At 35.9% G+C, this 22,019-nt stretch overlaps 2 protein-coding genes and 1 non-coding gene across 3 annotated transcripts; 1 reads left to right on the forward strand and 2 right to left on the reverse strand.

The window, feature by feature from the left end:
- Positions 1–8,650: 8,650 nt before the first annotated feature.
- Positions 8,651–8,751, forward strand: LOC148781141 (U6 spliceosomal RNA). Its single transcript, XR_016039876.1, has one exon. It is a non-coding gene; the product is annotated as a U6 spliceosomal RNA (small nuclear RNA).
- A 1,013-nt stretch (positions 8,752–9,764) lies between these two features.
- EMB3143 (YCF54) lies at positions 9,765–13,329 on the reverse strand. Its single transcript, XM_006842556.4, has 3 exons — positions 12,986–13,329; positions 11,388–11,623; positions 9,765–10,156 (listed from the first exon to the last, which is right to left on the reverse strand). Exons 1-3 carry the CDS (start codon positions 13,250–13,252, stop codon positions 9,964–9,966), a joined length of 696 nt encoding a protein of 231 aa, XP_006842619.1. The 5' UTR covers positions 13,253–13,329; the 3' UTR covers positions 9,765–9,963.
- Positions 13,330–15,306: 1,977 nt separating this feature from the next.
- Positions 15,307–18,096, reverse strand: LOC18432454 (receptor-like serine/threonine-protein kinase ALE2). Its single transcript, XM_006842557.4, has one exon. It carries the CDS (start codon positions 17,552–17,554, stop codon positions 15,644–15,646), a length of 1,911 nt encoding a protein of 636 aa, XP_006842620.2. The 5' UTR covers positions 17,555–18,096; the 3' UTR covers positions 15,307–15,643.
- Positions 18,097–22,019: the final 3,923 nt, after the last annotated feature.

Consider the following 22,019-nt stretch of genomic DNA (forward strand, 5'->3'; position numbering starts at 1 on the left):
ATTTAATGACCCTCAGTAATCATTGTGACATTCTTATACAAAAAGTGACAATCTCATAAAAAATAGGAGCATGGTTTTAAAATTCATTGAATAGGCTATAAGGCAAGGGTCTACTATTACCAGACTACTATTGTAACTGAAATAGATACGGAAACAATGGGTAGTTCTATAGAAATTGATGGAAATCATGACTAGTTGAACAAAAAGACTTATTAATAATCCACTATATCTTCATTGAATATAATAATTAATGGAAATAATGGGTAATTCAACAAAATTCCTCGTAATAGGCAGCATATTTTTATTGAATGTTATTATGTTCAGAAAAAGTTCAGGGTTGAATCCCTAAACAATCAAACTAAGACGCAGCTCATAAATTAACAAGAATAAGTTGTTTCGAGGCCAAAAACCTTTAAATTTGATCATTTCAACTTTGAGATACATGGACGTAAAAAAAAAAAATGGACTTCAAGTGTTGAAAATAATGTATATTGTAATGCATTATCTACTATCGATTATTAAGATTTTCAAGTGTTATTAGATTTGTTTGATCTACACTACTTTTTAGGCTTTAAATTTTATAATTGGAGATGAAAATAAATCTTTAGATCATCATAAATATTTTCGGTACTGAAACAACATATTTCGTTACTATTTGAAAGTGTGCCTTATTTTTTATTGTTTATGGCCTTAGCCTTATACAAACCACACCCATTATATTTTGATTGATCATAACGGAAGTTTTAAAAATAATGCTATATAGCTTGTGTTTCTTTCAACGATGCTGGAATGCCAGGCGTTATTTAGGATAAAATACTCAAAACCCATTAACAACCATCATGACAAAATAACAGCCATTATTTGGATATAACGGCTGAGTTCATCGAGCTTATTACCGTTCTATTAAAGTTATGGAATAGATTTCCACAATTCTACCAGCCGTTACAAGAGTGGAGTGCACGGTTTCTTCTTGAACATTGGACCACCAACATACCGTTAGTTGCGCATGGTGAATGGTACACCACATGGGCATAGACCATACTTTTGGTGCACGCCAATGGAGATTATTGTCATTGAGAACTTCATTCAGTATTTATTGTCCATCATCAGAAACCAACGGTGGATGTCCAAATGATCTTGAGATCTCACATTTCCTTTCAAATGGAATTTGTGCAAGTTTGCAACTTTATTTTTAGAAGTGAGGTTGCATTGTTTTATATTGTTTATTTTAATTGAATAATATAGATTTGACATGTCTTTTAAAACAACATCAAAATATAACCCGTTTTTTAAGATTGTGTCTAAAATATACCTGTCCAATTAAAATAGAAGGCATGGACTACTGCAATCTTACTTCTAGATATAAGGTTCAAAGTATACATCATCCTAAAATTATTTAGAATATTATTGGTGAGATATGCCAAGTTTGAGAAATTCATGGAAAATATGAATTATAAAGTTATAGTAGCTTGTAGGAATGGGCTCACTAGGTGGTCAGGGTTGTGGGAAGTCACAACATGACGTATTGAATTCTATTTCTTCTACAAGTAAAGGACCCCATTCCCATTACCGTATGCATGTAAATCCTCAATGTACGCTTTCTAAATGACTGGTGGAGATAAGCTACAAATGTAGCTATTATTGATCTATAGTTCATCTCTACCATTTATTCTATAGTTTTGTATGATGTACTAATACATTACTAGGATGTCTATAGTATAATTTTGCTTCAGACATCCATATTTGCTTCTATTAATTTATATGTACGGCTTCCATGGGTTAACCTTAAAAAATCAAAGAAAAGCACACTTCCAAACTCTTTTGAAATATGTAATTCTGGTGCTAGAAACTCGTAGGATGGTAACAAAATCTATATCTCCCCTCATTATGAAATTTAAAGTTAAAAAAATGATGATGATGATGACCTATGAATATTGAAAATCTTGAAAATAGCAATCCATATAAGGTATTACAAGATGCATTATTTTAGAAGTTGAAATCTTCTTTACTTATTCATATCTAAACATCTCGTTTGTGAGATGATTAATTTGATGGAATTTAGAATATGTGCCTTTGGCCTTACTTTTATAGCATAAGGTTGGTGCCTTATATAAAATCTATTCTGAATTTATTCGAGTAGGTGTACAATTATACTAACAAAGAAGGCGAGGTATCGGGGGTTTTATGAATTTCAAAAAGTTTCCATTTTAAAAGAGATTAAGTTATGGAAAATTTTATAATGACTTGCAATTTTTTTTAGAAATATATATAATGGTACTATTTACTTTTGATATAAGGAGGTTACAATCATCATTGATCGTTAGATTTGAAATCGGGTGGTTGAAGATGTGTTATTATTTGGACGTGAAGTTCAAAATAGAATGTTTCGAATGTTGTGACATACTTTTATCTATTGGATTTCACATCAATAGCTAAAAGTGATTTGTGACCTCTTTGTACCAAAAATAAATGCATTACCAAAAATAAATACAATCCTATTTTATTTTTTCCCCCTGTAAAACTTACAAATTTATTATCACCCTTTAGTGTGGAATTAGAAGCTCCAATAACAATGTGGCTAGCGGATTGCGAGGATTTAAAATGGAGAGTCCAAAAAACTGCTGAAAGATGATTGTTTTTATTTTTTATTTCTTTTTTATCCTTCATCATCGAGGGAGATTACCGATTTGCAATATTCCCATCTTCGAAACTGCATTTTCCGGTGAGATATGAGGTGCAACTATACAAAGCCACAATTTTATATCGAAACATTATCCAACAAAAAGTGGAATTAGGGAAAATAGGGTTGGGCCATCGGTGTTTAGGTGGGGCAGATGCTTCAATATAACGTCCCACCCTCCTTTTCCACCGTTAACTAATAGAAAAAAAATAATGAAATTATTTTTTTAATATTTTTAAATGAATAAGGGATAAGTTAGATAAATTTAGTAAAGAAGTCGCTTCATATTTACATGGAAGTTTGAAGTTAGAGGGTAATTTTCATCCTTTTGCCGGTCGTTTTCTTCTACTCAAGGAAAGTCTTTGGAAGTTTGAAGTTATAGGGTAATTTTCATCCTTTTCCCAATCGTTTTCTACTACTCAGGGAAAGTCTTTAGGCTTGAGGAAATGGCTTGAACAGGGGCAGTTTTGTAAATAGAACATCGCTATCAAAGTGATTATTTGCTTTCCATTCGAGGAGGAAAATGTGGTGTCACAATTTGCTTCCTTAAAACCAATAGAGAGAGAGAGAGAGAGAGAAACCTTGCATGTGTTGGACTCTTGATCCTGACGTCTAGACTACCTTTTAATAAAAATGGAGACCAAATTATACTTGGAAAAGTCCTTTGATGAATTGATTGCAATGGTCACATGGTCCAATTAGGAAGGTGTCTTCCATGTGATATTTTTTTACTTTTTAGAGAGAGAGAAGGTAATTCTTAGCTCAACATCCCATTTTCCTATGGCCAAGTTTGGGACCTGACCGGACCCGGGATCTGATGAGTAGACCCGAGGTGGGTTCAAATTTTAGACCCAAAAGATCATATCCGAGTTTAAAATCTAGACCCGAATAGTATTTGGGTTCGGATCCAAGTCCAGCCAGACCCGACTTGTTGCCACCCCTTTGGCACGACACATTAAGCGTAATTGGGAACTTGCAGCTCAAAAAACTGGTTTTCACCACAGTTTGGTCGAGCGTACTATAGTCTTTTTCATGCCGGACAAGGGAGTGGTGTGGCAATTCAAAGGAAGGTCAAGCCACCAAAGTTCAAAAATGGCGGATTCTTTTCCCTTCTCATGTAATCTCATCAAGTTGGGATCCCATCACTTCATTTATTGAAGGGATCCAAGTTTTGTTTTTTGTGTGAGAAATAAGGGTGAGGTTTGTACGAGATTTCAACATTATTGGATTAAAATAAGATACACTTTAAAATAAGATATTTTTTTATGGGTGTTTGAGGTGTACCTTACTTCAATAGTACACCTTATATAAACTTTATTTCTTTAGACAATGATGAATTTCAATAAATCAAATAGTAAAGGGATCATATTCTATAACACCATTTATTTTTTGTATAAGTAGGTCATAATCATTTTTAACCATTGGTAGTGAAATATGATATATTGAAACATGTCACAACATTCAATAAATTTTATTTTAGACTTTTTACCTAGTCAACAACACACCCCAATTATTATTGAGTAAGTATTATACATGATAGGTAAGCGATTATATACAATGAGACCTAATATCTTTTGCACAAATGCTACAAGCATTTTACACCATCATTTAAAATTAAACAATTAATCAATGGTCCTGCTCAATTTTTCATTTGATAGCTATAGGTGATAAAGATTTTTCATAAAAAATAAAATAAACGGTGTTATATATATTTTATTTCGTGAAGCGAGTATAGTTTGCAAAGGCTCATCTCTGAAATCTAACATGATATTCGTGGACTTTGTTAGAGAAATGCCATACACAAGCATCTATTTTTACATGTGATGGCTTATGATATTCGTGACTTTTCCATACTTGAGGTATAGGTCTCCTTGTATGCATCTCGTACCGTTAATGAAGATATACGTGTATAATATGCGTGTCCAAAAGTTTTTATACTCCAATGGGAGAATACTATTAATTTACTCCTTCAGATAAAGTCCAATCTAAGAGTAGTTTCAATATCTCAAATTTTGAGGACGTAACCTCTTAAACCTATAGGCTAACGTCAAAAAAGATCGCAGTCTCTATCTATGCACTTAAAAGAAATAACATCTCAAGATTGAGCATAGACCGTTCAAAATTTTGAAGGTGAGATATATGGGATAGAAAACTTCAAACCAATTTTTTTTTTCTTTTGAAATAATTATCTATTGATTTTTATGCAGTTCTTAATATTTTGGATTGACAAACATTATCCAAAAGTGGATTTTTTCCCCAAAGGCGTAGATAAACAGTATGCTCCCGCATGAACATAACATATGTGCCCTACATGTTAATGCACATAAGACACCGACCACACTAATTGCTCCGCCTGTCGAAGCGATGTTTGGCGGGACCAACTATCGAATATTCCCCAGTGAACATAGTATAATTTTGATATGGGGTCCTCCTTTTTTTCAAATTTTATCAAGGTATATAAATTTGATGTAAAATGTTTTTAGGATTATCTCAAAATCTATTTTTATAAGAAATTGTAAAATTTTAAATTTCAAAAAATGTTAAAATCAAGTAGATCTATAAACATATGAAAATCTTGATAATGGACAGTTTAGATAATATGTTGTAAAATGCACTATTTTTTAGATTTAAAATCTTTTTATTTTTCATGGTCATACATCTCGATGTAGAGATGATCAATGAAAGGGTTTTTCAACATTAAAACTATATTTTCCGATGGGTTTTTTAGATGCATCCGTAGATCTACATTATAAAGTTGCATCCTTATATACACTTTTTCCTTTGATATATTGTTCCTAGTCTTTATTAGATACAAAAATGTTACAATTACCCTAATTATAAAATTAGGCGGGTGGAAACATTTAAACTTTTTTCGATCTAGTCAATTTTGAGGCGCCATCAAGCGTGATTTGTGGAGCATGAATTAGTTGGGGAGTTTTTCTCTCTTCTTAGAGAGAGAGAAGAGAGAGAGAGAGAGTTGGGGAAGGAAATAATGTCGTTTCTCACCTATGGGATCACCATTCAGTTGGACTTTTCTCACAAATAGTCTCTTGTGATCAACCTCTCAAAGGAAATCAACACTACATGTTCAAGCATGCTCTATATGTGCTTCGAAAAATAATGTTTTAATATTGAAGACCTTCCAAAGACGATCAGGTCTGAATGTTAAGAACTCAAAATTTAAATTTATCTTTCTAAAAGTGGATCCCAAAAAATTTGATAAAAATTCAATTTGGTGATTTTAAATTGGATCTTAAATATTATCATTAAAAAAATCATATAAATAGGCTTTTTGCGTGCGTGACTATTTTTTTTACAATATTTAAAGCATTTTATTATTAAATAAGAGAATTACGAAAATCAAATCATAACAACACGGTTACATCATCAGAAATCACCAAATAAGATAGAGTTACACGTATTTTTTGCTAAAGCATCCATCAAATCATTTGCTTCCCTATAAACATGAAACTCTAAACAAAACAAGTCCATAATTTGCACCCAACACTGCTTCAAATGCCATAGTACCTTTTGCTCACTCTTACACCATTTAATGGTATTTAAAGAAACCCCTTCCACCGTACATACCGAACCCAGCAGCTTGTCTTTTATTATCTTCAAACTTTGCAGCAAAAAAAGCTATTTGAGCACTCATAATAAAATATGACATTCCCATTCCAATCTCCTTCTAGAGTGGATAAGCTTATAATTTGCTCATGTTAGAGTGGGAGTTCCCATTCCACAAAAAATATAAACTATAGTCTACGATTTATTTTAAAACTTGGAGATCCGAACCGTGAATTGCCAATCCGAATCATATTTGGTGGGTGCACCATTTGGGTCCCTTCCCTCAAAATTCCCCCAATTTTTATTTATTTATTTTTAACGGGGTTTTCACCAGGTGGGCAATCCAAAACCCGATTGTGAGCTTTAAAACACAGTGAGGACCATGCCCTCAGGTCTTTGGCTATATTTCCAAGTTCAAACGTCAAAGTTTGATTCAAACTTTGAAACCTTGAGCTCTGTACTTTATCTATGGTGGAAATCAATTTCGCCTTGTTTTCTTTTTTTGGCTCCTAGCTTAGTGGTCAGATCCTAGTAACCCTAACACGATGTCAAAGGAAAGTCTAACCCAAGGAGTTGCCAAACTAAGTTAACTAAAAAAATTATTGACAAAAGGATTTGGGTAAATAAAAAAAAGGGTAAAAGAAGTACAAAAAAATATTGGAAGCTTTTTTTGTATTTTCAAACATAAATATGACTTAAATATTTTTAAAGACTTACAGTCGATTAATCTTAATCGGACAGTTGAGAGGGAACTAACATCACTAAAGATGCCGACCCCCTTATATTTGCAATTTTTATTGAGGAAGTTCTAGCTAGGGCCATGATCCTGACCCTTACCACTAAGCCAAGAGGCCGATCCTTTTGTAGTTGCGGTCTTTGTTAAGTAATTTCCACTTATTGTGGTTTTCACATGATGAATGTAGAATATTTTTTCCCAAAGCTTGATTCTTGGGGTAATTGATTTACAAAATTTGGTGATACCGCAACCCAAAACCCTATTGAAAAATGCAACCACATTATTGAGAAATCTTGTGATGACCGGTAAATAAATTTTCATCCCTAATTATAGAATTTCAAGCTAAAAAAAGTGGCGTAAATTTGACAAATCAATGAGTACCTGGATATATAGTCTAAAAAAACATGTTACAAAATATATTATTTTGCGGCTTGAAATCTATCTTTTTCAAGTCCCTTATTGTTTTTATTTTTCTCCCCGTCGTTTCTTCTAGATTATTATATCCTACCCCATAAATTTTTTATCCTATCCAAACACGGTCCATGTGGGAAGCTTCGAAATGGGGTAATTTTGATCTTATTTCAAAATGGATATTCCTATCATTTAGAAAAGGGTGAGGTTTGTATAGAGCCGAGTCTCTAAACAATCAAAGTTTAGCCTATGTTCAAATAGTGTCAGGTAATATAATTTCAATACGGTAAATCTTTGTAATAATCTTAAAATATATTTTCATTTCTAATTATAAAATTTAAAGCTTAAAAAATAGTGTAGATCAAGTAGGCCTATGAACACTTGAAAATCTTGATAATCGGCAGTCCAAAATTGTGTTACAAGATGCAATGTTTCCAAAAGTTAAAATCCATTTTTTTCTCATGTCCAAGCATCTTGATGCCGAGATGATCAATTTGACGATATTTGAACATCAAAACAACCTCTTCTAGTGAAATATTTGAGGTAGGCTCTAATTTGCTTGTTTAGAGGGCTCTATATAATTTTTTCCCTTTCCTTCGGAAAAACCATAAGTATAAGGAAAAAAAAAAAATTACATGGTCCCAAGGAACTAAATTGTTCACTTGGTCCTATGGGCCGAACACCTTTGTGGTGTGATCTGATGGACCCCAAAACTCATTTTTTTCTTTTTCTTTTTGAATGAAAGATTTTGGAGTTCAAAAAGTACCATTATGGAAATCCCCTCCAAAACTTGATTGAATTGCTCTTTCTGGACTAAGCAAGCAGTAGGAATCGAGCCTAGGACATTGCATTTCAAACATCAACTGCTAACTAATTAAGCCTCAACCAAATTCCTCACTTTAATTGGATTATCCATATTAATTGATACCAGATATAAAAAGTTTAAGAATTTTAATCTTAAAATCGTTTTTTTCCTTTTTCTCTTACTATTTGATATGATCTTCAGGTTGCACTAAAATTTGTTTTATAAATTATCAGTTCAGCCAAGTATCCAAGGTGTTTTGGCTGTCAGATTAAATGTACAAATAGGTCCGGAGATATCGCCATACTCAAGAATCCTCCCTCTGTATGAGTCTGTGTGTGTGTGTGCTGATATTATCTTTCTATTCTCTTCGTGCACATATTATCTTTCTATTTTCTGTGTGAGTCTCTGTCTCTTGGTGTGCAATACCCATCCCCCACCTGTTGAAAAAATGTTCTCTTCGGAGACATGGTAAAAATTGGAATGATACATAGAAGATTGGCTTGGGCCTTGCGCAAGGATGACACGCACAAACAACTGTTGAAATATGTACTTCGATGCATTCATTTTAATGGCCACTTTGGATGAATTCTTAAATGGATTTTCTACCATTATCTCCCCCCACTTGTGCATGAATATTACATATTATCAATAACAGGCTCTCTATTCAGAGGTGGTTGGGACGGTAGATACAACTGCAGGCATCTAGAGTTCCATTCTCACCATGGCCCAAACAAACATTGGCAATATTTCTAAAAGTAATTGTCACTTTGCGTCGACAACACCCCCAAATAGTAAAGATTTACAAACAGGGGAGAAAAGAACATATCAGCTGGAAGAATATCCCTCGGGGCGCAGACCAAACTGACTCAAATGAAGAAGTTCTAGCATGGACCACAAAATTTTCCCTTGGTTGATATTTTAGGTTATTAGGAATTACATCTGATGATGTTCCACAATTCATTAGGATAGAGTTTTCATTTTTGGAGTTTCAGCTCTATAAGTAGCAATACAGGAGCAAAGTGAGTTCCATGAGCTCTGTCTTGCTCTAGTTTTATTTTTTTATTTTGAAAATATGAGGATGGTACGTTATTTTGAGCGAGGCATTCGCCCCCTAACCACCGATGCCCCAGCCCCATTACCCAGCTCCATTTCGAATCTTAGCCCACACACTGTTGTATTTGGTCCTCTCATTTTCCTCTTATGCTCTTTTTTTACAATTAGGAATGTATAGGTTTGAGCATCACTCAGCCTCTGTGAAGATAGATTGCTATATTCCTTGATCAGAAAACTTATACATTTTAAAGATCCCAATAAACGAGTAAAGAGGATTGTATGCTATAAACCCGCTTTCCTTTAGTACAAAATGTAATAAACATCTAGTGCCATATGTGAAATCAGGAGCCAGTGGTATATCTTGTATCTGCACATCACTCGAAAAAAAATTTCTTGAGGTTTGAGGGCACCCTGTCTCATGCCCTCAGACACCCAATTTGCAATTTAATGGTTAGGGGTGATTATAACCTTTGTGTAGCAAAGATAAATAATCTTACCGAAAACTTTACGCATTAGAAAATAACTCTCATATTAAGAAAAACCGACCAAAGTAACCCTTGTGATTCACCAGCAGCCTTGGTTTCACTTACCACTATGCTCTATGTCATGGAACACGGACAAATAACTTACAAGCTATAATTATAAGCTCTGCCTAACTTCCTCAAAGTGCATTAGCAAAAATAACTAGAACCAGGTAAAAAAATGGAGATTTTATGCATCTTTTTTGCTTGCTTGGGGTGGTAAAAATGGCTCCCACCATCCATATTCATATTTGGAATATGGAGCCACCCAATTTTCGGGTTTCTCGAACTTGAGATCGACTGGGTTTGAGGCCAAAGCTTCCTCTAGGCTCTCAGCTTCAAACTGTTCTGATAAAACTCTGTCTAATCTTAGCTTCATAAACCTGTACAAGATAACCGACAAATGAGACAAACAAAAATGAAGAAATTTTAAGTTCTCATCGTTTTGGTTTTGAGTGAATAACAAGTATTTTCCCAAAGTTTAAAAAGATTGCAGTAAATGATTCAAAGTTACAAGCACAACAGAAAATTGGAGTAATTTTCAATTTTCATTGTTTGTTCATAACTCATAAGAAGTTTCGATTCTCCTTCATGAAATCAATTCATGGAAGGCAATGAGATTTGGCATTTAAGTTCTATGTATGAACTTTATTTCTTTCTTTTTTTATAATTAAGTTCTAAGTCAAAACTCAAAACAAAAATTTAAAATAAAATCATCAAAATATCCCTTCAAGTTTTAGGGCTATTATGGTTACTTCATAATTAAAATAATTTTTTTGTATTTTTTTATAGGTGCATGATGATGAGAAATATTTACCACTCAAAACTTGAAAAATATATACAATGTGGCAGAAAATACAAAATTAATTTACAACATGCGCCCTTAAAAAGGGGGGCTTTAGCATAAAATATATAAAACAAAGGAGAATTTTTAAATTTAGATAAAAATCGGATTTTTCCATGAAGCCCACCACCCACCAACCCAACCACACACACGCACATGGACTGGGTTGTTTCTATAAGTCGTCGACTCCCATAAACATGTGCGTCCTCCCTCTAAAGTCCATCTTAAAGATGGATTTTAGATCCAAATTTTTAAGAGATTCAAGATCTAGGCCATGATGATCTCAAGTATGGAAAAAAATTAAATTTTTCAATTTTAAATGTATGTTTTGAATTTTTTGAAACATTTACTTACGTTTTTTTCTTCTAACATCCATCTTCATATGGATGTTCAATGTTCAGAGGAAGCATGCATTTCCGGACTCAAAAAAGAACTTTTCAAAAAAAATAAAATAAAAATAATAAATATGAAAAACACTTTCCAACACCCATAGGCGAAGTGAATAGTGTTTTCGCCCCCATAACATACATAATATGTCCATTGCGGTTTAATGTGAAACATCAACCGCCGCGGACCAACTATATCCGTTGTGATACCACAACAGACATATTGCGGTCGATTTTTCCCCACTGTTCAAAACAATAGGGGTGGCGAACCTATATGTGAAAATACTGTTTGTTTTCGCCTATAGGCGTTATATATATATATATATATATATATATATATATATATATATATATAAAGAGAGAGAGAGAGATTAATATGTATACGTGATCCAGGTAGCATTTGTTGAGACAAGGGCAACAGCAGGGCGTTTCAATCGAGCAGTGAGCTTGGGAAAGTTTTGTAAGAAGTTAGGTTCAATGACTAGCCAAAAGTCTTGCTCCTTTTGCCTCTCCCCATAGAGTCGAAGCCTCTCACACAAAAGTTCTTTAAAATGTTCCTCTTCATCTAGCATGAATTTTGCGTTTGCCACCACAAAATGGTATTTGACTGCCTTCTTCTCCTGAAATTCAATTTAATAAACAAATAATATAGAAAACAAGGAACTTTCTCCAAAATCCAAATCAAGGACTCCACTTAGACTCACCCAATTGTTTGAGGGTATAGATAGGGTAACTTTGAGGCTGGTGGTTTCACCAGTCATCGTTGGTGATTTTAGCTTTCATGTAATTGTATTATCTACGTGCTTCTCTTTATTGCAATGAAATCCATGGTTAATATTAAAAAAAAAGAAAAGAAAAAAAAAGGAAACTCATCAATGGGAACCTATTAGGTACAACTTACAAGTGACCTACTTGAAAATGTACCTATGTTTAAAACCATCCTTTTTTAAGGCGAAAATACGTAATAAGATCATTTATCTTAAATAGAAGCAAGTTACGATCATTTTTAGCTGTTAGATATGAAATCTGTTGTCGTCTAGGGATATGCCATTGATTCACCTCAAATTCTCAAGAGATTTCATCAAACTGCCTAATTCGTCGCCAATATTGCATTTGACAACTAATAGCTACAGGCAAATGTAATCCTCTTGTACCATATATATAAATAGTCTCACATTATATCTTTTTTTTCATAAGTCAAATCTTTTTTCCAACTAATCAGGGTTGACTACACGAATTTTGTCAGTTTATCGGTGTCATTAAGGGTCATACCCTTGGTGAGTCCATAAGTTCCCATATATTTTTTCTGTCGGGGGCCATACAATGGACATGTCCACAAAAATCATGAACTCAGGCCGATCCTAGTAGCATGACAAAAAATAATAATTTAATCTTAATTACACACACCATTTTATAATAAACAACTGCTCCAAACAAAGAGCAATCATACAAATTCCAACCATTTTATAAATAAAAGAAGATCATGTGTTGAGAGAGAGGTTTTCAATAATCCTTGATAATTAAAAATAAATAAAAATAAAAAATGATTTACCTTTGATACATGTGGTCACAATGGCTTACAACTATCCAAACTGAAATCTGATAGATTAGCTAGCTTAGTAATAGCAAAACCCATGAGAATTATCATTGATTTCCCTTTCTAAAAAACAAGTATAATAAATAAACACAGAAGCCATAGAGAGACTACTTTCTCTCTCACAGAGAGAGAGTGAAGGCATAGCTAGTTAAGCAATGGCATCCCCATTGATTGCACTTTCTACAAACAAGTATAAATACTGTAAAATTAACACAGGAGAGACTGACCACTTTCTCTCTCTGAATTCTCTCTAATTCTTACATGGATACAACCATTAATGGGTAGTTTGGGTCTGCCTCAAACCCCATTACCACAATCAAAATTTCTCTCTCTACAAACAAGTACAATCAACACAGAAGAGAGAGAGAGAGAGAGAGAGACTTACCGTTTCAACTGCAACGGCTGAGCCACGCTGATCAGAGTCTACAGCCAGGGCTCGGCTCCGGTTCGCTGAGCCGGAGATGGAGGCCAGAGCCGAGCCACCACTTTTGCTAAAAAGCTTCTGATGAGTCTTGTTATAACAGGAGAAGGAAGCAACGATCGTCGATGGATTAGGAGGAGGAGCGAGCGGAGAGGCACGGCGCCGCCCCGGCGGGTGGCTCAGCGCCAAGCAGGAGCAGCTGCGCAACAGAAGCGTAGATGGAGGCGCCATTGTCCCTTTCTCTCTCTTCCAAGAGTGGGTTTCTCTCTCTAAGAGTGTGAAAAACAGAGGATTTTAATGGCGATCTCTCTCTCTCCATCCTTTTTCCCTCTCTTTTGAGTGCGACATCTACAGAGAGATAACCTTATCCCCTTTGGACATTGACAAAAATACCCCTGATAATTGTTTGAATTTCTCAAGAGTCTTGGTTTAGAAGCTTTGTTTGAGCAGGACATTTTTGTCCCAGAACTGCTGAGGACCGAAATAACAGTTCGTATATTGTACTCCGGCAGGAGCCTATTGGTCATATAGTTCGTCACTCAGATGACCTATTCGCAAGTATTTTTTGAGTCTGAGATTTTGGGACGTACCTAAATTCATAGATAATCATTTTCAAAATAAATATTTTGAATATTTATTATTTTGACACACATATTGCCCTTTAAAATTGGACGATCTCCGGTCAATTTTGGGATATTATTTTTTTTCTAGTTCAATTCAAAAAAATATTCACTTAGGTTGCATCTGGTCTCAAAATTTCTTTTACATTGAGGGAGTAAATGCATGTTACATTCCTTTGAGAGTATTAAATCTTTGGAAAAGTTTGGCTCTAAACAGTCAAATTAAAGTGCACATCAAAATTAACAGTCAAATTAAAGTGCACATCAAAATTTCATTCGAAGAGGTTGTTTTGAAGCTCAAAAATCCTCAATTCGATCATCTCGATAAACTGGGCAGTTTATTTTCTATTTTTCTCCCTCCATAAAATCCTACCTATAATTAATTTTAGGAATTCAAATTTTGGGATGTAACATCTTCATCCATATATTAACTTCAATACAAAAGAATTTGTTGTTGCACCCTCCATGCATATGAAATAATCTCCAAATTGAATAAAGATCATTCAATTTTTAGATGATGAAAACTAAGTGTTAGAAAACTCAAATTCCCAAAAAATAATAATAATAAATAATCATGCAATGATTCATAGATGGTTCTCAAAATTTAAGATCGAAAAAATCCTCCCAAATAAGTCTTCAGACGGAGGGAATAGAAATAAGCTATGCTCTCGAGGCAGCATAGTATACATGCTCGTATGTTTTTGTTGGGGAGATTTGACAATCATTTTTATGGAGTTACAACACCCAACAATAGTTAATTAAGAAAATAAAACAGAAAAATAAAATGCCTTATACACTTGGTTTCAAAAGAAGCTTAGTGGTAAGAACCTGCACAGGCTTTGAAGCGCCTCTGTTTGTTCTAAATTTAATCATATGGCAATAAAGAAATTGGACTTAAAAGAAAGTAATTGTCATTCAAGAGGCACTAAGGAATATGAAATTAAAGACGAATACTATAATAGGGAACATGGAACATTTAAGTTCCCTATTGGCCTTTTATAGTGAAATAGAGCACATAAATTGAGGTACTATCGGAGACCCTTACGATAGCTAAAAAAATGTATTTTTATTTTTATTATAAAATTTAAAGCTCCAAAAATTATATAAATCAAATAGATTTATAAGCACTCCAAAATGTTGAAAATAGACAATCTAATATAATGTGTTATAAGATGTATTATCTTTAAGATTTAAAATCCATTTTTTCTTTCATATCCATGCATCTCGAGGTCAAGACGAATAATTGTAGAGTTTTTCAAAAAAAATTTATTATAAAACTACTCAAGAAACTAATTATTTGACCCTTTAATAACTAATATTAAAAAACCCTAAAAAAGACATATAAGTTGAAATAGTTGTAAATGAGTAAAATGTTGAACAATTTTCCTGAATCAACAAGAATGTACCAACATAAACGTATACAGCTGACTTAGATGAAAAAGGAGATAAAGACATCTGATCAACCCCGTAGACACCTTTTTACAGCTAATAATGAAAGATATAGGAAATGACAGGCAAAGTAAATGAGCAAATGTTCCACTAGTGCTATGGAATACCTCAGGCAGCTGGATTACCACTTGTATTCAACGAATTTGGGTTTTTTCATACTGTGAGCATGATCAATGAAATACGTTAGGCAGCTGGATTATAGATAAACTTGACATATTTGTACCAAACGTAAATAATTTTATTGTATATTTTTCCCTGTAAGAATCAAATCATCCCAACTATTTGAGGATCGGCTACCATTATGACATTCATTACCTTAATTACAAATAAATATGACAATATACAAAAAATATATGGACATATGCAATACCCTATTTTTAATTACATTAAACTCTCCATTTTCAATATAAAAAAACTACTTATTTTATTTTTTATTGAATATACAATAAGATGGTTTATGATTGATTCGGTGGAAGATAATCATATTTACTTGTAGCTGTTAGATGCGAAAGTAAGTAATCAGGATACAGCATTCACCATGCTCAAAGCCCACTTATGGAGACGTTGTAGACGAGATAGAGATCCCATCACTTATGACCTCTGCCTTTTCCGGCGACTTTAAAGTCAGAACTTCTAAATTACCCGGTGACCCCTCGGACTCGAGCCCCTTCAAAATCCCCAGCAAAGAGTCTAACACTTGTTTCATCGTTGGCCTCTGGTCTCCCTGTCGCCTCACGCACGTGCAAGCCACCCTCAGAAACTCCCCCATCGATACCTCGTTTATTTCGGGCCCTAGCTTCGGGTCTACTATTCGCTGAATTGCTCTTCTTCCGGCCAAATTTTCAGGTGCTTCCCACACGTGCGCTTCGCCAACTAACGGCTCCAACCCTCCCGACGGCGTCTCTAACGTTTTCCGTCCACATAAGAGCTCCAACATAACAACCCCGAAGCTGTACACGTCAGCAAACTCCGTTACGTGCCCGCCGAAAAAATACTCCGGATCCAAATACCCGGCTGTACCCATGACCTCAGTCGACACGTGAGTGACACCGAGAGGTCGATACTTGGACACGCCGAAATCGGAAAGCTTGGCGTCACCTGAATCCGTCAGGAGAATGTTTGTGGGGTTAACGTCCCGGTGTATAACGGGGCCGTTATGAAAGTCATGGAGATAAGCCAATCCCTCAGCACAATCAACGGCGATCCTCACTCGATGCCTCCACGACAGACGGTCCTGATTCATTGCACGTGCGAGGCTGCCCCCTCGCATGTACTCGTACACCAAGAGGGGCTCCTTTTTCTCAGGGCAGTAGCCCAAGAGGGCAGTTAAATTTCGGTGCCGAAATTTCGCCAAGAGCTCGACTTCGCGGTAAAACTGACCCACTTTCCTTTGATGTGAAATCCTTTTCACGGCGACTTCTTGACCGCTTGGAAGTTTCCCTAAATAGACTTTTCCGGCTCCCCCTTCTCCGAGGAACAATTTCCGGTCAAACCCATTGGTGGCTGTCGTTAGCTCAGCTTTCGTGAATACATAGAAGCCCTCCGTCGGAAGTGGAGATTCCGGCGAGCTTCCGGCCCAATCCCCTCCGGTAAACGTACCGCCCCACCCAGGAGCCATCACAGTTTTGGGCTTTCGAAAGCGTTTGGCCAAGACCAGGAAGAGAATCACACTGGCTGTTATGGCGAAGGCTGCGGAGGCGGAAAAGGCCGCGATGTATATTTTCCGGTGGTGTTTTCCGGAGGTCGGGAGTTGGATTCCGGCAGATGGAGGCGGTGGAGACGGGACGAGATTGCTGGTTCCTAGGACGCCGATGTTCTCTAGTACCTGTAAAATGCAGAGAACGAACGAGCGGAAAAGCTCAAGTTCTGGCAGCTGAGCCCATATTCCGATGGTCGCCGCCATTCCGCAAGGCACAAATTCCTTGCTTCTAGTGGTGTTTAACAAGCCGAGTGTCAGGGAGATTATGGAGTTTTGACACGCGGAGCATGAGCTCTGGTTCACGGCGAGTTCACGTGTGAGACACTTGCTGGAGGCCGAGGAAAGATTCAACAAGGAATTGAGCTCGGCCATGGTAGAGTACTGGCACGCCCTTTTACCAGCGACGAATTGGTCCGAAGTTTCGAAGGAGCAGCGGGAGTCTGAGGTCAGCAGGGAGGGGCGGACGAGGCCTTGTCGGAGGAGGTAGCCAGAGAAGGCCGTGACACAGGAAGTGGCGGAGTATTCAGGCAACAATGCGACGGAGGATGAGTTTGCATGGCGGATGACGGCATACATGAAGGAGGCGAACACAAACCAGCAGCAGCTGGTCTGGGGGGCTATGGTGGCAGGGTCTGAGTAGTTGCGGTAGCATGAGGGGGGGATGAGGGTGGCGGCATATGGGATGTCGTAGGGGCAGGTCTCAGCCATGGTGGCTGAGATTTGGAGTGCGATTAGTAGGGCCGCTGCCAGTAGTGGAGGCCGCATTGTCGAGGGTTTTCGAGTGGAGATTTGGCGAGGTTAACTCCACCTCTGCAAATGAGAGAGAGAGAGAGAGAGAGAGAGGGGGACGAGGGTGGTTTAAAGGGAGACAACGGAGCTTCAGAGAGTGAAAGAGAATAGGAGGGAGTAAAAAGAGAGCAGCGAGTCGGTGCGCCTCAATTCGAAAAAGTTTAAGTAGATTGAGAGCAATGCCCATCGCTATTACGTGTCGCCGATAATAGAGTGAAAGGACACCAGCCTGCGTGTGTCCCACATTACATAAGGGTTGGAAACACATTGGGTCCGGCCCGACCTGACCCGCAACCAACCATTTGAATCCACAATTTAGACCTATACCCGCCCAGACCTCCCATCCATTTTCACCCCTGGAGAGAACATGGGAGTTTAAGATGGACCTGACCCTAACAGTATTCGGGTCAATATTTTTTACCCGGACCTCACTTTTTGAATCCAAAATTTGGACCCGAGGTCGCGTCCATTGGCCCCTAGGAGAACAAGATGAAGATGGACACTGGAGAGCCAACTCGTGTCTTGTGACAGAGGAGAGAAAGAGTGGGTGTCTTGACCAAGAGAGAGTTTTCCGCACGACAGGAGTAGGTGTGCGTAGACCCGCGGTAATTCAACGCGGGTTGACTGATTAATGGGTTGACTGGCTCTACACCTTACAAGTTAAAACCAGCATGATTAGTGTACTCCCGCGTGGGAGCAGAGTATATAGTTATTCCCTCAGGGAAAATGGCTCCTAATGGATCCAGTTTACAATCACCATTAGAATATTTTAAAGGAAAAATAAATAAATTTAAGTATTTAAATGCTTGGATTTGATAATACAATAGTTAGATATTCTCTTATTAATCCAGATCTTAGGAGGTTAATTTTGACATATATTGCCTTAATTTTTATTTTTATTTTGTCCTGGTTGGATGATGGGTTCATGAGGACCAAATTTTAGTGCCCAAAAAACACTCTTAGAGGGTCTTGTTTAGTATTAAATGGACACTGACACAAGTATGAGATAGAGATTCACATAGGGACGGTGTCTTCCCGTTAGCCTAAAAACCCAACAAAACTTGATAAGTTCATATCTTTAATTTTATATAAAAAATTTACACTTCTTTATCATATATACACAATTTTTTTTTTTTTTTTTATAACGTTCAATAAGTGGATGGAGCAGCAACGGGAGGTGATGGTAACTCAAAATGAGACCTTGCGGCCACCATTACCTTTTTCCGATTTATACAGGAAAAGTTTATATAAGGTGTTAAATATATATTACAGAAGTAAGGCAGACATCAAAAACATATTGAAAGAAAAGTTTTTTTTTGAGAAATCTATTTTTTAGATACTCTAGATCTACATTATTTTTTAAGTTTTGAATTTTATAATTAAAGATGAAAATATATTTAGGGTTAGTCAAAGATTTCAAGAATTGAAATCACATTTCTCGATACTATTTGATGGTGGGCTCTAATTTGATTGTTTAGAGCCTTGATTCCATACAAACCGCACACATCTTTGATTAGTTTCAATGTTGTTTTACAAATTTTTATTCGATACTAAAAACATAGTTATTAGAGAACCTGGGGTAGATTTTTTCCCCTGATTATTATACGTAAATACTTTTTGAACCCTTTCTTAAATGCTTTTTCAGTTAGTTTAAAAAAGTCAAGAAATTTTGCTTTCAATAGTCGACACGTTTGTTATAAATAATAAATTGCTCTCTATAAATGCACCTGCCTACTTTATATGTGTTCATCCTGACTCAAATGATTGTGGTAGTTACGAAATTAGTAAGGGAAAAGTTCCTGATGAGTCATCTCTTTAGGGTTTTGGAATTGAAACAACAATGAAAAAGATTATATAGATACATTTCAAAAATTTATAGAAAAAATTTGTTTTAATATTGAAAAAATTTCTAATAAAAAAAAAAAAAAGATTTGGAGTCCCAACAATAGTGCATCTTGTAATATATTATCTATACTATCGATTTTCAAGATTTTCATATATTTATAGATATGCTTGATTTTAACTATTTTTGGAGTTTAAAATTTTATAATTAGATATGAAAATAAATTTTGAAATAATCTTAAAAAAAAATTCACCAAAATTACATGTTATGATAAAATTTGGAGGTGTGCCTTAATTAGATTATTTAAGTTTGAAACCTTATAAAAACCATACCTAATCTTAAATCATTGAAAACCAGTTGTGATTATCTACAAAGATATCACTTACCTTTTGTATATTGAGGTCAGAACTACTCCCACTCATTAGATGTCAAATTGGATGGTTTGGGGTGAGTCACAAAGTCTGAGAAATTTTTGTTTAAAACTTTATGTCTAACCAATGGCACTCTTACAAACACAAATTTTGAAATCTAAAAGACAAAATGGTTATGACCTCTATATGCAAAAAGTAGATGGTCTCTTTGTAGGAAGTCCCATTGAAATAAGTACTCCTAAAAAATGCAAGATAGATCGTTACTAAGCCTCAAATTTCATTAATGTTCTTTAAATTTATGATAGTTGCACTATAACCCTAGGTTTGGCAACAGACCCGAGCCCGAGCCCGGCCCCTAGAGGGGTCCTAACCTTGTCTCGATCTAGAGAAGAAGGTTAACAAGAAAAAAAGAGAAATACATAGGACATAGATAGACCAAGGGCGACAGAGAGAAATAGTGAGCGTGAGACATGAAGTTAGAAAGGAGAAGAAAGAGCAGAAATAATAGAGAAGCAGTAGGAGGGGAAGAAGAAGTGAAGGAGGCTGGGTTTGGGTTTGGGGAGGTGCGGTGGCTTCCTTTATCTGAGAATCAGCTAAAGAGTTGATAGGCAAAAAGGCGATGGTTTGCTCTCTGAGCGTCAGGAGAATTTCAGCCAAGTATCCACAAATTTCCAAGGAACGGATGGGAAGTTGCATCACTTAATTGCGTTCAGATAATCTCCTTCCATTGTCACATGGGAATATGCTTCTCCCAAATTGGATATGGCAAACTTTAAACCAGTGTTTAAAAAAACGTCGAGTCGAACCGGACTCGCCCGGTTCGACTCGGGAATCGGCAATGGACATGTCGGTTCCGGCAAATTACACGGAATCGTCCTGTTCCAGAGAAAACGGGGCGATTCTGTACAGTGACTTGCCGATTCACTGTACGGAATCGGCAAATCCCGTGAAGAATACGGGCTGCACAGTGTTTTTCACGGGATTCTTCAAAATTTGTCATTTTTTTTATCATTTTTCTTGTTTTTTTTGCCATGTGATCGAATATTCAGGCTTTATGCAGCTTTTTTCAGCCTTTTCATGGATTAAATGGTGGAGAAATTTCGTGTTTTTGGATCATGAAAGTTGCGGTTTTTGAGTTTCCGCCTTTCCTTATGTTTCATACCAAATAGGGTTTGAATCTGTAACAATTTTTAGGCATTTTGATCGTAAATGTGCTCATCAAAAAATTCTGTTACGAATTTGTGATAATATTTGAAAAAAACAGAGTAATTTGGATATTGAAGCTACGGGTTCACGAAATCAAGTAAGAACTCTGGGTTTTTTTTTTTTTTTTCCGTCATTTGATCAATTTCAGTCCATATTTTGAAAATAATGAGTTACATCTGTAGGGTTTTAAATATTTATCGTGTCTTTTATCATTTACCATATTCATTTTATTTAATTTACTCAATTACAGCTTGATTTTTTAGATGAACACAGTGATGTCTGTGAAAAAAAAATTCTACTGTTTTTTTTTTTTTTCTCAATTTAATCGATTTTGTCACACCCCAAGAATTTACAATACTGTTATTCCTGAGATGTGACGGACAAAACATATATACATCTATTGATAGGACAAATTTACAGTGGTGAGGTCTTACATAGTAAATAAAGAAAGCTAGCACAACAACAGTATCTTCCAAGGTTGATCTTGACTAGCACTCAAAATGAATCTGCAGTTATCCTGAAAAAATGTTTACCATAGTTTGATGAGTTTGGCTACTCAGTAAGTGATCATCATAATACTAAAAATAATCATGATTGAAAGATATCAATATTTTCCAAAATGAGATCTATTAACAGAAATGCATCAACAGTTTCACTTTCAATAAATGCATAATTAAGTATAATCCGAGTAATTGAAATGCTTATAACATTTTTAACGGCAGTGCATAATTCAAAGGATTTCACAAAATACCCTACTGGCGTCCCAAGTAGGTCACCTATATACCCCATCAGCGTCCTGATGGGTCCACTTAATCCCTATCGGCGTCCCAGATAAGTCCACTTAATCCCTGCAGGTCCACTTATACCTCACCGACGTACCGGATGAGTCCACTTAATCCCTACCGGCGTCCCTGATAGGTCAACTTATACCTCACCGGCGAACCGGATGAGTCCACTTGCATACTTAAATTATTTCTAAATCTCTTTAAACATTCGAAAGCAGCAATATCATGTACTCAAC

The sequence above is a fragment of the Amborella trichopoda genome, chromosome 8 (genome assembly GCF_054954075.1).
Source record: "Amborella trichopoda isolate Santa Cruz 75 chromosome 8, AtrichopodaSantaCruz75HAP2 v2.0, whole genome shotgun sequence".
Taxonomy (NCBI): domain Eukaryota; kingdom Viridiplantae; phylum Streptophyta; class Magnoliopsida; order Amborellales; family Amborellaceae; genus Amborella; species Amborella trichopoda.

Coding starts and splice junctions, on each gene's coding strand:
- LOC18432454 (XM_006842557.4), bottom strand. CDS start 17,554: ATGCGGCCTCCACTACTGGCAGCGGCCCTACTAATCGCACTCCAAATC.
- EMB3143 (XM_006842556.4), bottom strand. CDS start 13,252: ATGGCGCCTCCATCTACGCTTCTGTTGCGCAGCTGCTCCTGCTTGGCG. Junction 11,624..12,985: donor CAGCCGTTGCAGTTGAAACG/GTAAGTCTCTCT, acceptor ATTGAATTTCAG/GAGAAGAAGGCAGTCAAATA. Junction 10,157..11,387: donor ACAAATGCTACCTGGATCAC/GTATACATATTA, acceptor TATCTTGTACAG/GTTTATGAAGCTAAGATTAG.